Raw genomic sequence first — 13676 nt, 5'->3', positions numbered from 1 at the left:
TGGCGGGCCCGGCTGGTTTGTTTACCTGCCACGTTCACAGGTTCGGCCGATCGCGGCTCCCACTGGCTGCGGTTTGCTGTGCCCGGCCAATGGGGACTGCGGGAAGTGGTGCGGGCCGAGGGACATATTGGCCGCCGCTTCCCACAGCCCCCATTGGCCAGGCACAGCAAACCGCGGCCAGTGGGAGCTGCGATCGGCCAAACCTGTGAACGTGGCAGGTAAACAAACCGGCCAGGCCAGCCAAGGGCTTTCCCTGAACAAGCAGCGTCCCAAGTTTGGAAAACACTGCCCTAAACAATTAATTGATTTCAAGTTGACACTGTCCCTTTAAAGCAATACAGATATTTGCCCTGAGATATACACCAAATTGAAAAGAGAGATAGGGACTATTAAGCCCACTTCTTCTCGTGATACTATATACCATACATTAATATCAAAGGAAACATTCCCCATGTCAGAGACAACAGGTTATCACAGAGGAGATATTAGGGAGTTTAATCCCGGAATTTACGATCTCCAGGTATTTTTAGTCCTATAATCCCAGGATTTCAGGAAAAATGAGAGATAAACAACTATTGTGCAGCTGAAAACTCATCACAAAGAAAATAAGTTCATGAAGGGTTTTCTTTACAAACGTATCACGTTTCCAAGCATTTATAGCAATGGCCTCAATTCTTCCAAATCTTTTGGACAGAGAATAACTTTCCACATTTACTGTGGGGGTTTACAAATTACTTCAATTTTGTTGTTTCTTTATGACAAAATATTAACATAAATGTAGTTTCCTTCAAAAAAAGGATTCAGAATTGCATTATGTAGAGATGCTTCAATGTTGCATTTTAATGTTTAACTTGGATTAGTACAGGCACAGGTGGTAGCACCATCTATTATTAAGGTTGCCCAGCAGTTGCATTATAAATACCTTATTTTGAGTTGCATGTAACTTTGTCAAACTTTAAACAGTTTGAGCTAAATTTTTCAATGCCAGATGTCTACCTCTGACTTTTGTTTTGTTTTTGAAAATTTTAGCCAAAATGGTTCAGCCACTTCTGAAAGAAAGCCTAGGGGAAAATACATTGTTTTGCCCAAGTTAAAAAATTCTGGCAGCTTTTTCTTGGAAAAAAACTCTAGTGTCTCTGTGCTTTGGAGCAGACACATGAAATTTGGCTGGAGAGTGAACTTTCTTTCAGGGTTGTGCCTTGTGCCCAAACTTGACCAATTTACAAGCCTCTGGAAAAAAAATGACAGTTTACACATGCTCAGCTGACATATCTTAGATTTTAGCAGCTAAATTCCCCAAAGATTCCATAGACACTGGGCATACTCCAGCCCAGGCTGAGTTTTAATTACGGCGCAGGTATAGCTCTGGACTGCTGCAGGTTATGCCAGGTCCAGATCCGAGCACCTGAGCTGAAAGCAGGGAGACTGTCTCTCCTGCACTGTCATTGACTCACCTGCTGGGTCCAGGCAAGCTGGAGGAATAAGTTGCCTGGCTCAAATGCAGAGGGGACAAGAGCCAGACCTGCAGGAGGACTGAGGGAAGAAACTGGAATAAGGAACCTGGGGGTGAGGGGACAGAAACTGGGACAGACTGAGAAAGGTGGGGGAAGGAGATGAAGACAGATCTCACAAGGATGGTGGGGAAAGAACTGGGACTGGCTGGACAAGGAGCTGAGGGAGGGCATTCAGACTAAATCAGGAGCCCAGGGAGGAAGAATGGGACTAGGAGCCAGTGGGAATGGTAGAATGGAAACTAGGACTGGGAGTGTGAGATGAGAAACCTGAGGAGTGGGATGAGAAGCCTGAGGAGCAGAGTTTGGGACTGGTTAGGTGATGAGAATGAGACTAGAACAAGGAGCCCAGGGGGTAGGAAGAAACTGGACTGAAACAGTGAGAGTTTAGAGAGGATGGGGCAGAAGGGGTCCCAGTGAGGAGGGGATCAGAATCTGTGCCCACTGAGGCACATTCACGTCCAGAGCCTGGAACAGAATCCAAGATCCCACTGCAGTCAGCAAGTATCTAAGAATCCCTCCCCTTCTAGTGCTGCTCCACACAGAGGATGACAACCTATTACAGCTATCAGTTACTCCTTAGCTCAACTGGCAGAGATTTGTGTGGTGAATCTAAAAGTTCCATCCCTGCTGACCACCAATGTGGGTGTCAATATGATGCCAAATGATGGAATTTTTTTCCAGTCTTTTTTTTTTTTTTAAAAAAACTAGGAAATTACATGCACAAACTACATTAAAAGAATTAGGTTTGCAAAATCAAGCACTCAAGTTAAAAAATGCCACTATTAAGGTTGCCTATGCAACCTTAATTCAGCCACCTTGTGCACATGCATTCTGAGAGTCTTTAATTACTTGATCACATACCATTTTTTCCAAAGGACTCATTCAGTACACAGAATGGGCCTGCTCTGGGGGTGGAGCAGAGTTGTGAAGTGAAGGAGACTGTTGAGGCAGGCATCCTACAGACATTTGTTGCAAAACTAGGAAGGTGCATTGTGAATGAGACAGGGAAGTGCAGGAAGAGAAAGGATGGTCTCATGATTAAGCCAGCTGAATGCTGCCCTACAGAAATAAAGTTGATACCTGCCTCGACCACAGAGTTCCTATGTGATGTCCATCAAACCACTTAAACTGTACTTTTCACAGGTGGTCACTAGTTGTGTGTTCCTCATTTTCTGAGTGCCGGACTTAAGACCCTGCAGTCTGATCTGCAGAAGTGCTGAGCACTCTCAGCTGCAAGTGAAGTTAATAGGAGCTGTGCTTCGAACATATGAAGTGCTATATAATCAGGCTTGGCAGAAACTGATTTTTTTTATCATTTTAATGGACATATCAATGTTTATTTTTAAGCAACTTTTTCAATTATCATCTATTTAAATTTTGACAGTTGAGGAAATTATATGGTGGGTCTGATAATTATTTAATGTCAGTAGATGTTGAAATTCAAAATGTTAAAAAGCTATATAATCATTCAAACACAAATTCTCAGCATATGATGTCAAAATGTACAATGTAAGTACCCTTAAATCACACTCAATCTAATAAGTTCTCAAGCAACATTTTTCTCACTTTGGTTACCTGTAAATTCCAATTACCAATATAAATATTTTTGTTGGTTTGTGTGCGTGTATAGTGAAATTGACATTTACCAATAAAAATTAATCCTTCCAAGCCTTATTAGAATGCTAAGCATTCTGAAAAAATATCAATGGGCACCCAAAAGTAGTAGATATTTTTCATAGAAATGTAGGGCTGGAAGGAAGCTGCAGAGATCACCTAGTCTAGTCCTTTGTGCTGAGGAAGGACCAAGTAAACCTATATCATTCCTGACAGGTGTTTGACTAATCTGTTCTCAAAAACTCCAATGATGCGGGACTCCACAACCTCCTTTGGAAACCTATTCCAGTGCTTAACTATCCTAATAGTTAAGTTTTTCCAAATCTGTAACCTAAATCTCCATTGCTGCAGATTAAGCCAAATACCTATTGTCCAGCCTTAACATATTTGAAGACTGTTATCAGGTCTTCCCCCGTCATCTTCTTTTCTCAAGACTAAACATGCCCAGATTTTTTATCCATTCTTCATAGGTCAGGTTTCTAAGCTTTCTATCATTTTTGTGGCTCACCTCTGGACTCTCAGTTTGTCCATATCTTTCTTAAAGTGTGGCACCCAGAACTGGACACAGTACTTCAGCTAAGGCCTCACCAGTGCTGAGTAGAGTGTGGGACATTTATCTCTCGTATCTTACATACAACACTTCTTTTAATACACCCCAGAATTATATTAGCCTTTTTCACAAGTGCAGCACATATCTGAATCATAGTCAATTTGTGATCCACTATAGCCCCAGATCCTTTTCAGCAATATTACTGACTAGCCAGTTATTCCTCATTTTGTAACTGTGAGTTTGATTTTTTCTTAAGTGTAGTACTTTGCACTTGTCTTTATTCAATTTCTTTTGCTGATCTCAGACCAACTCTCTAATTTCTCAAGGTCATTTTGAATTCTAATTCTGTCCTTCAAATTGCTAGCAAACACTCATTGCTTCATGTCACCTGCAAATTTTATAAACACACTCTCCGCTCCATTATCCAATCATTAATAAAAATGTTGAACAGTACCACACTCAGAACTGACCCCTGCAGAACACCATTAGATATGTCCCCAGAGTTTGACAGCAAACCACTGATAACTTTGAATATGGTCTGTGAACCAGATTTGCATCCACCTTATAGTAGCTTAATCTAGACCACATTTCCTTCATTTACTTTTCAGAATGTCATGTGTGACTGTCAAAAGCGTTATTAAAAATCAAGATATATCTAATGTTTCTACCCATCCACCTTTCACCTGCCACACCTCACCCCAGAGAGGAGCAGAATCATAGAATATCAGGGTTGGAAGGGACCTCAGGAGGTCATCTAGTCCAACCCCCTGCTCAAAGCAGGATGAATCCCCAACTAAATCATCCCAGCCAGGGCTTTGTCAAGCCTGACCTTAAAAACCGCAAAGGAAGGAGATTCCACCACCTCCCTAGGTAACGCATTCCAGAAGAAAAGTCCTCCAAGTGGCCTGGAGTGGCCAGTCAGGGGCCAGGAGAGCCATATAAAAAGGAGTTGCAGAGACAAAGGCAGACAGTTGTTGCAGGAGCTGGAAGAGAGAGGACCATATTCCTGGCTGGCTGAAAGAGCAGCAGGACCATGGACAGTTCAGTGCAGGGACCAGGGGCTCCTGGCTGGCTGTGGGGATTGAGCCAGAACTGAGCCTAGGTAGCGCTGCAGGAAAACAGAGTCTCCCAGGAAGAAGCCCTGGGGAAGGTACGGCCCCATAGAAGAGCCAGGAGAAGGTAAAGACTGTATATTCTGGAAGGGGTTTGTTCTGTTCCACCTACAGACAGTGTGTGTGTGACTCAGCCCTGCGGCTGAGTCACTGAAGACCCACTGAAGAAACCATTGACCAAGGACAGGAGGCACTCACAAGATCTGGGTGCCACCCCGTTCCACAAACTGCAGGCGCATGCACTTGACCAGGGAGGGCCCCTTGTGTGAGGTGAGTGATGAGCCTGTTACAGTAAATTGATCATTTTCAGGGCCTGAGTTCTGTACAGTAAATAAGACACAGGCCACACACTGAACAGTGGGCAGAAAATAAAATATTGAATCACTGTTCATTAAGTATTATCCACTAAAGACTGTATTATAACGCATACACATAAGGGCTGAATTAAAGATACACAGGCAACAAGTAACCTTAAATTGTGGCATTTGCTAACCTTTGGTTGATTGAATCTGGCACCTTAACGTTCTTCTCACATAATCTTGTGTGTGCAATAGGTTTATACAATTTTTTTTTTCCAACCTTTAATGAGCTTGAATTGTACGCATAGAATGAGTGTTACATATCCCCAAGGACAAAAGCCTTGGAGTAGCCGTGCTTCCACATTCTTTATTATTGTATTCTGAGTGTAAGTTGTGGGGGTTTTTTTGAGTCTGAAAAGGTCATTGTGGCAAGTCCAATGCAACATCAGAATATTCTGTAATTGAAAATAAGCCTTTCTTGACTACTGTTGAAACCTGAATTTCTATTTCAGAGTAGCAGCCATGTTAGTCTGTATTCGCAAAAAGAAAAGGAGTACTTGTGGCATCTTAGAGACTAACCAATTTATTTGAGCATAAGCTTTCGTGAGCTACAGCTCACTTCATCGGATGCATAAAAGTGGAAAATGCAGTGAGGATGTTTTTATACACACAGATCATGAAAAAATGGGTGTTTATCACTTCAAAAGGTTCAAATGGCCCACCTTGATTATCATACACATTGTAAGGAGAGTGATCACTTTAGATAAGCTATTACCAGCAGGAGAGTGGGGTGGGGAGAGAGAAAACCTTTTGAAGTGATAAACACCCATTTTTTCATGATCTTTGTGTATAAAAATATCCTCACTGCATTTTCCACTGCATGCATCCGATGAAGTGAGCTGTAGCTCACGAAAGCTTATGCTCAAATAAATTGGTTAGTCTCTAAGGTGCCACAAGTACTGAATTTCTATGTTCATTGTATGGTAAAATTACATCTAGCCACCCCTCAACAGAATAGCCTGGCCCCAAACAATAAATCTACCACCATGCAAGCAAGATCTTCTGGACATTTTCTCCAACCTGTTCGTAATACCTCCACCTTATCCAAGATCAGTTTCAATCAGCTCTCCCATGAACTCATCAACCTTGATCAGACAGGGAGAGGGTACTGAGACTGAACCCTGGGATCTGAAAGGATGGTCCGAATAGATCCAGGTTCTATTAACATACTGACATTACTGAAAACCCTGCCACTATTCAATTCTGTGGCTTCGTACACATTGAATAATAACACATACCAATATGTAAATTCATATTTGTAAGATGTAGTAATCCTTTCTACTAAATTACTTTTTTTTAAATTAGGTCAAAAAACAATGGAACTATATGAAGAACTGTCATAAATGTAAACAACATGAGAACCAAACAGTAAGGTCTTGATCTTTAAAGGAATGCATCTGCCTCATAGCAAAGCAAGACATACAATGTAACCTACAAAATAACTATTGCTAGGTGAGTTGTGGAAGACTGCCCTTAACTAATTATTACTGTAACAAAAAAAATGTATCTATGGTTTGTAACATCTGAAAGCCAAATATTCCATGTATTATGTTATGACATTAAAGAGAGCACATTAAGGACTTATAGATACTATTATAATATAAACATGGAAAACATATACACATTGATATTTCACGTAGGGCTCTAGCTCAGTGAAATGGAGATACAACGAATCCAGGCAAGCTCACCTGAGTAGCTGCAGACTGACAGGAAGAGGAGGAAGATGATGAGACAACAGGAATATCAGACTGGACAGCAGCCACAGTGGTAGCAGGAGTAAAAATCAGCTGGGAAGACAGAAAAAGAAAACTTAAGAAAACACAATTTACAGATAAAGTAGTCAGGTAACAGTAAAACCTTGAAATTTACGAAATAAAATGTTTTGTAGTAGGGAGTAAAATGTGTTACACTTAGGGATGCATGAATTCTAATTTAAATTTTTGTTGTCTTTAACTCAACTTTTTTTTTTAAAGCAAATGTTTGTGGTATCTCAAACTATACATTATATAAACAAGTATTTTTAAAAAATTGTTCTGCATTTTAAGGATAATAATACTTTTGTACTTATAGGTTGCCTTCCATCCAATTGCCTCAAAAGAGGCTTACTTAATCTTTCTTCCATTTTACAGAGCAAGGGGGTGAACAGAGGCACAAAGTCAAGCAACCAGAGTCAGATAAAGATATGGAATGAAGCAGCAACAGGACCGGACATGTCTTGACTCCCAATAGTCTGCTCAGACAACTGGACTACAGTGTCTCAAAATGAATTTTCAAATTAGAGAATATCATGTTTAGTAACACAAAGAAGTGACTCTTTTTTCAAGTATGCCCTAAGTGTTTTGTGGGGAAAAAACTGTCACAGCTAGAGACTGAAATCCTCTGTTCATTAAGATAACATACCATACAGATAATACCAATGGAAGCTTCCCCACAAAGCACCACAAGTATGTCTCAGTCATGACCTGCAAGGACTTTCTCTAGGGACAGTTCAGACTCTGTCCATTCTATCCTCTCTAGAGCCAGGTGCTGAGATTGCCAACAAAATTGCAAATGAGTTCTAATGGTGGTGGGGGTTTGGTGTTGTATATTGTCAACATTGTTTTAAAAAATATTTCAGTTCATCCACTGCAAGAGACAGAATAATTTGTAGGTGTAATACTAGAATTCCTCAGAAGAATTACTCTTCAAAAAAGGCAAGAAAGAATGCTTTTAAAGGATAGCCAAAGAGGTTGACGAGGATATCCACTCTGAACTAAGCAGACTACATGTCTGTTAAAATGAGACCATGGAAAAGTTAATTCAACAAACAAGGTTTCATAAAAAATAAAAACAAAATGGCCCAAACCTAAGGTTATGATTCAGGAAAAAGTCTTCAAGATTGGGCCCTGTAACAGAGTCCTGTCCCTTTAAGGCTAAAGGAAGTAATGTGAGAGACCAGTCACCCCATTCCATGTGTCTGGGGATGGCAGAGGAAGGCTGAAGGAAACCCAAACAGCCACTGGGTCAGAGGAAGATAGTGTCTGAAGGGGGCAGGGATAGGAAAAACCCAGGTCATTGCTCTCTATGGCAGCAGGAAGGCCTAGGCCCATGAGCCTTGTAGAGTGAGAGGAGCAAGGCTCCCTACCCAGGTGTTTAGGATAATTAGACCACATGGGAAGGGTCAAGGGAGTGGTCAGATGATGGGGATGGATGACTCAAAAAACAAGGTTCCAAGCCCAGTCAGGGAGAGCTTGCTGAAGGGAGGATTTAAAGGACACAGTCCAACAAGGAAGGTTGTGAAAAGCCCTGAACTAAACAGGGGAGTCTGCGGATGGAGGACACCAGCACTTGAAGCACACAGTCCCAGAAAGGAGGACTTGGGGGACCCTGAACCTAGGGTTGGATGAAAAGGCAGCTCTTTTGAGAGCTGGGTTAATGTTTAATAAATTAGAACCCAAAAGAGTGAGAATATTGTTCCTAAAGACTTTGGAGTGTAAATGAATTATATCTGGAAACTGAGGTAGGGGACTGCAGTGACATGCCACACTGCATGAGGGTGAGCTTGGAGACTGCACTCTCCTACAGGTCTTAAACAAAGATAGTATTTTATATTATAAAGAGAACTGTATCATAACTAAAGAGACATGAAAGTGTATCTTCTGCACTTTCCACATCACATCTGAATCTCCCAAGACTCAGTAAATAGCTGCTCTCAAATATCTAAAAGGGAACTGAAATGAAAAACTACTGATATTGTATTACTGCTGTACACTACAACACCTTACATTATTTACTTGAATTGAGTGTCAAATGTTGAAATACCAATATCACTGGCATTGGAGGGGGTGGGGGGGGGGAACCTGAGTAAATTAGCTGTTCACAAGAGCTAGACAACACATACTGAAAAGTTAAATAGATATACATGTTGTGACGTGATCTGATTAAATTATGACCATGCAAATCATTGTTGCTACCACTGTTGTATAATTGCAGCAAATCTTATACAAAAAGTGTGACACGTGGCCAGAAAGGGTTAAGCATTCCATAGGCTAAATGACCCAGAGTCAACCTGTAGAGACATGTTAGAAAAGTATGTGAATGGTAATTAGGGCCACTCCATGCTAGATAGGCTAGAACTTTGAAATGCAAACCTGTATTGTTAAGAATTGGATGTGCCCCATTCTTTGCAGTTCACCCTAATTGAGTAACTCCAGTGTGGCTCCCCTGGGACTCTGGTCACACAGGTATATATTGTGTCTTTTTCCATCCTATTCAATACATTAGGTATCCACCATTAGCTTTATACATCAGTCTCTTTGAAACTCCCTTTATTTATTTTTTGCAAATTGGAGACAGCTCCTTCCAGATGTCCACAATACACTGGTAGCATATACTAGATTGCTGCATCTATGGTTTTAACTACTTTCTCAATAAGTATGTAGGAAATTTAATAGGATAAGAAAAAGCTCTACCACGGTGTACCTATATTGTTTTGCAAATCTCAAGGGGACGAGGGGATTTTTCCTAAATATAATTATAGGTCCCAATCGTGCAAGTCTTAGGCATGTACACCGAACCCTCACTAGAATGTGGGATTTGGGATCCATGCGTGGTACCATGTTATAGCGGGGACCACGTTAAAATGAATTGCAATTAAAGTAATTCAATTTGGGATCCATGGCCACAACCACGTTGTATGTGAATTCGCGCGAGGGTCCGGTGTACTTAACTTCATGCACTGTGAGTAGTCCCACTAATATCAAGAACCCCTATTATGGAATGAGATCTGAAGTCGATGGGGAGTACTCAGTGCACAAAGCACATGCGTAAGTCCTTGCAGGACCTGGGCCATAGCTTGCATGCAAACAGAAATATCTCTGGCCCCACACCAGCACTGAATACCACCTGGATGGATCTGTGCACTTGTGCAGAGCCCCAATGCCTTTGGTGAGGCTCCGCATAAGGGCAGGGGTCTGCCCATGTAAAGCCCACTGCAGGACAGGAGCCTGTGTTTGCACTGTGAACAGCATTAAATTTTTTAAATCTCCATAATTAAGGTTTTACAACAGTCATTTTCTTTTACTGTAGAATTATTCAAACTTTGAAAATTACCCTGTTTAAAAACATGAAAATACAACACTGACAGGAAATTGCAAAAATCAAATGAATCCCATATGAATCTTAACAGAATGAAATCTATAGACCCAAGTCAGTCTCCAGAGGCAATACTCCATCGAAGCATATTCTTAGTTAAATGTGAGAAAGCTTTAATCAAGAGCCTGTGAACTCTGATGTTAGAAACACATTAGAACAATCTGCTGGGAATACAGACGGCTACTGTATGTCTAGTCATATATCCACTAAACAAGGACAGATGTTCTCGTCCTATTTTACAAATGTTCAATCATCTCATCAAATAACATTGAGCTGTTCTAAAGCAGAATTTCTTTTTTCTGCTCTTAAAGGACTAAACAGTCCCTTTGTCTCTGTGGCTCACATTGCTCTAAGACAGGGGTGGGCAAACTTTTTGGCCCAAGAGCCACATCGGGATGCGAAAAATGTATGGAGGGCCGGATACGGAAAGCTGTGCGTCCCCAAACAGCCTGGCCCCCGCCCCCTATCCAACCCCTCCCACTTCCCACCCCCTGACTTCCCTCCTCAGAACTGCCGACCCATCCAATCCCCCCTGCTCCTTGCCCCCTGACCACCCCCTCCCAGGACCCCCCGCCCCTAACCGCCCCCCCAAGACCCCCCCATCCAACCCCCCTTGTTTCCCCCCCCCAAACTTCTGCTCCATCCAACCATCCCCTGCTCCCTGTCCCGGCTGCCCCCCCGGGACTCCCTGCCCCATATCCAACCCCCCAGCCCCGGACCCCTTACCACGCCGCTCAGAGCAGCATGTCTGGAGCCACACTGCTCGGCCAGAGCCAGACGCACTGCCCTGCATAAGCGCGCAGCCCCGCCGCGCACAGCACTACCAGTGCAGCGCCATGGCTGCAGGGGAGGAGGGACAGCAGAGTATGGGGTCGGGGGCTAGCCTCCCCAGCCAGGAGCTCAGGGGCCGGGCAGGACGGGCCCGCGGGCCAGATGTGGCCCGCGAGCCGTAGTTTGCCCACCTCTGCTCTAAGAACTATTTATGTACAAAAATAAGCTACCAAATTCCCAACACTGCCTGAAGCTAAAGATACCTGAACCATTTACAAACAAACCAGTAAAACTTTCAAAAATTAACTGTGAACACGGCAACTTGTGAAACTTACCATTTGTGCTCGGAGGTACATTTGAGCCTGGCTTGCACTCAGGGTAGGAGAAGTACTCCCCAGCAACATAGTCTGTTGGGTTATACTGCTGCTAGTGGTATTGGAGGTCTGTGAACGGCTTATTAATTGTGGAGATGTAGGAGAGGTGGAAAGGTTAATCTAAGGAAGTAAAAACGTTACTTTGGTCGTGGCCCTTCATCCTAGGTTTTAAAGTCAATCAGCCTTACCAAATACATCAAGGCAGTTGTGGCATCCAAGCTGTAAAGAATTCAGCAATATTTTGATCTAAAAAGTGTATGACTGCTGCAGATTCTCATCAAAATAAGTCAGCTACTGTGTGAACGCTCATGCAGTACCATTTTTTATAAGTAGCAATATTAATGTGGCAGTATTATACATTTTCATTATAATAATGCAATTTACATGCAGCCATGCTTGGGCAGTTCAATCCATGAATTGAAGAGTTACTTGTCACCATAAGTTTTATTTTTAGTTTTGCATTGAACATGAAACAGAAATAGCTAAAGCATATACAATACAGAAATGTGTGGTCTGTCACTAGTTTAAGGCACCAATTCAAATCAGTGGCATCAATAATCCACACTGAAACACGATCTACTCCTTTTCTCACACCTTCATATTCATGTGCTGCCCCTGTCTAAATTAGGATGGAAAACAAGGAGTTATTTACATATCACTACAGAGGTGCATGTTTATATAAATGAAGTAAACAACAAAAGAGTTCACACAGGTAAATTTTCAAATGAAGAAATTCACAGTATTTTGGTAAAATTGTAAACTAGTGAAGATAAAGAAGAATGTGAAAATGTTGGCTTAAAATTTCACAGGTTCAGAGATAACTGGCTTCAAAGAATTGTGCATTGGCATAATTCACCCGGATACAGGTTCTAAATAATTAATGATTCGTGTGTACATAAAAAAAAAAAAAAGTAAATGTGGGGGCTAGGTTGCATGAATGTTATTTTGAGGAACACAAGGCCATTACAACAAATCCTTAAATACCATTGCCAATTTAAAATTTACACTGTGCATTGTATTCTTCACATGAAAATGCATAATTCCCAATAATGAATGTTTGGTTTAATGTAAGCATTCTTAATGAATGATAAACTGTCATTGTTGGATCAATAGGTGTTTTTGTGAGTTGTGAATGGAAGTTCTAGCTAAAGAATGAATGCACTGGAGAAGACAACAATTAATTTATTATGGTTGAACAGAAACAAAAACTAATTAATGAAAAGGTTATTTAACTATGGATAATTTACCAGAGAGTTACCATGACATGAAGAAAAGATAACATAGTTTTCATCTGATGATGCCAGTTGTTTGTACTATCCAAAGAATTACACTTATTTTATGCTAAATGGCCATAGAACGTTAAAAGTCAAAGACTTAGTGTGAAGTGTAGTTGTAGCTGTGTCAATCCCAGGATATTTAGAGAGACAAGGTTGGTCTCTCTAAATACTTAGTAGTCTATTATAATTGTTAGTAATCCAACCAATTATTATACATTAGTTTAATATAAAGTGAGTTACTACAAAGTAAAAAATAAGATTAGCAGCTCAGAATTAAGCTCACAACTAGGAAAAACATTAGGATACAAATATTTTGCAAGCATAGTAATCTGTCACATCTAGTTTTTCAAAGCTATTCCATTATACAATATTCAAAAGTGGAACCTACTGAAACAAACAGTTAAATCTGTCTTCCTGAGACTTACGATGTTTTGACTTTGAAGATATTACACTTCCCGGCATCGCCACATTAAAATTTTGCTATGCTTGTACTGGTTTTCAAGGAATCAGAATCTTCAAATTATGTGTAATCGCTTGTGTGATCTCTGTATACAGTTATCATGAATGCATACACAAACCAAGTATCTATATGAGAAGATGGCCAGATATACTTAATTGGCCAATTTGTATACCTAAATGTCATTGTGCATTTAAATTGAACAATGACAATACCTAGCGTTACAAAATTAGAAATTTGATGCAACAGTGAGCTTCTGAGATTTTGAAAAATTAAACCTTATGTTTACTTTAATCTGTTCCTCAGCATTTCCAATTAACAGATGCAAGTTAACAGACTGACAAGCACTTGTGTAATAGCTCCCTACTAAACACATGCATTTTATGAGACCATAACTGCAAAAAGCCTTATGTCATACAAATAAGGTGTGGCGTTTTAAAGGAACAGCATTGAAAATCTGTAATAGTAGAGGCCAAACAAAGTGTACCTATTTTTGCACTACGTCAGTGATTTTC

General features: G+C 41.0%; 1 protein-coding gene across 3 annotated transcripts in view; it reads right to left on the bottom strand.

Moving 5' to 3' along the window:
• The window catches only part of PHC3 (polyhomeotic homolog 3), a 101024-nt gene that overhangs the window by 76962 nt on the left and 10386 nt on the right, over positions 1-13676 (bottom strand). For all 3 annotated transcript variants that reach the window (XM_077826677.1, XM_077826675.1, XM_077826676.1), the window contains 2 exons: positions 11389-11547; positions 6838-6936 (listed from right to left, as the gene is read on the bottom strand). In XM_077826677.1, coding sequence (XP_077682803.1) covers positions 6838-6936; positions 11389-11547 — 258 coding nt within the window. The remainder of the gene's footprint in view (positions 1-6837; positions 6937-11388; positions 11548-13676) is intronic.

The sequence above is a fragment of the Eretmochelys imbricata genome, chromosome 9 (genome assembly GCF_965152235.1).
Source record: "Eretmochelys imbricata isolate rEreImb1 chromosome 9, rEreImb1.hap1, whole genome shotgun sequence".
NCBI lineage: Eukaryota > Metazoa > Chordata > Testudines > Cheloniidae > Eretmochelys > Eretmochelys imbricata.
The sequence above is the reverse complement of the archived record's forward strand: the minus strand, read 5'-3'. Positions and strand labels throughout refer to the sequence as shown.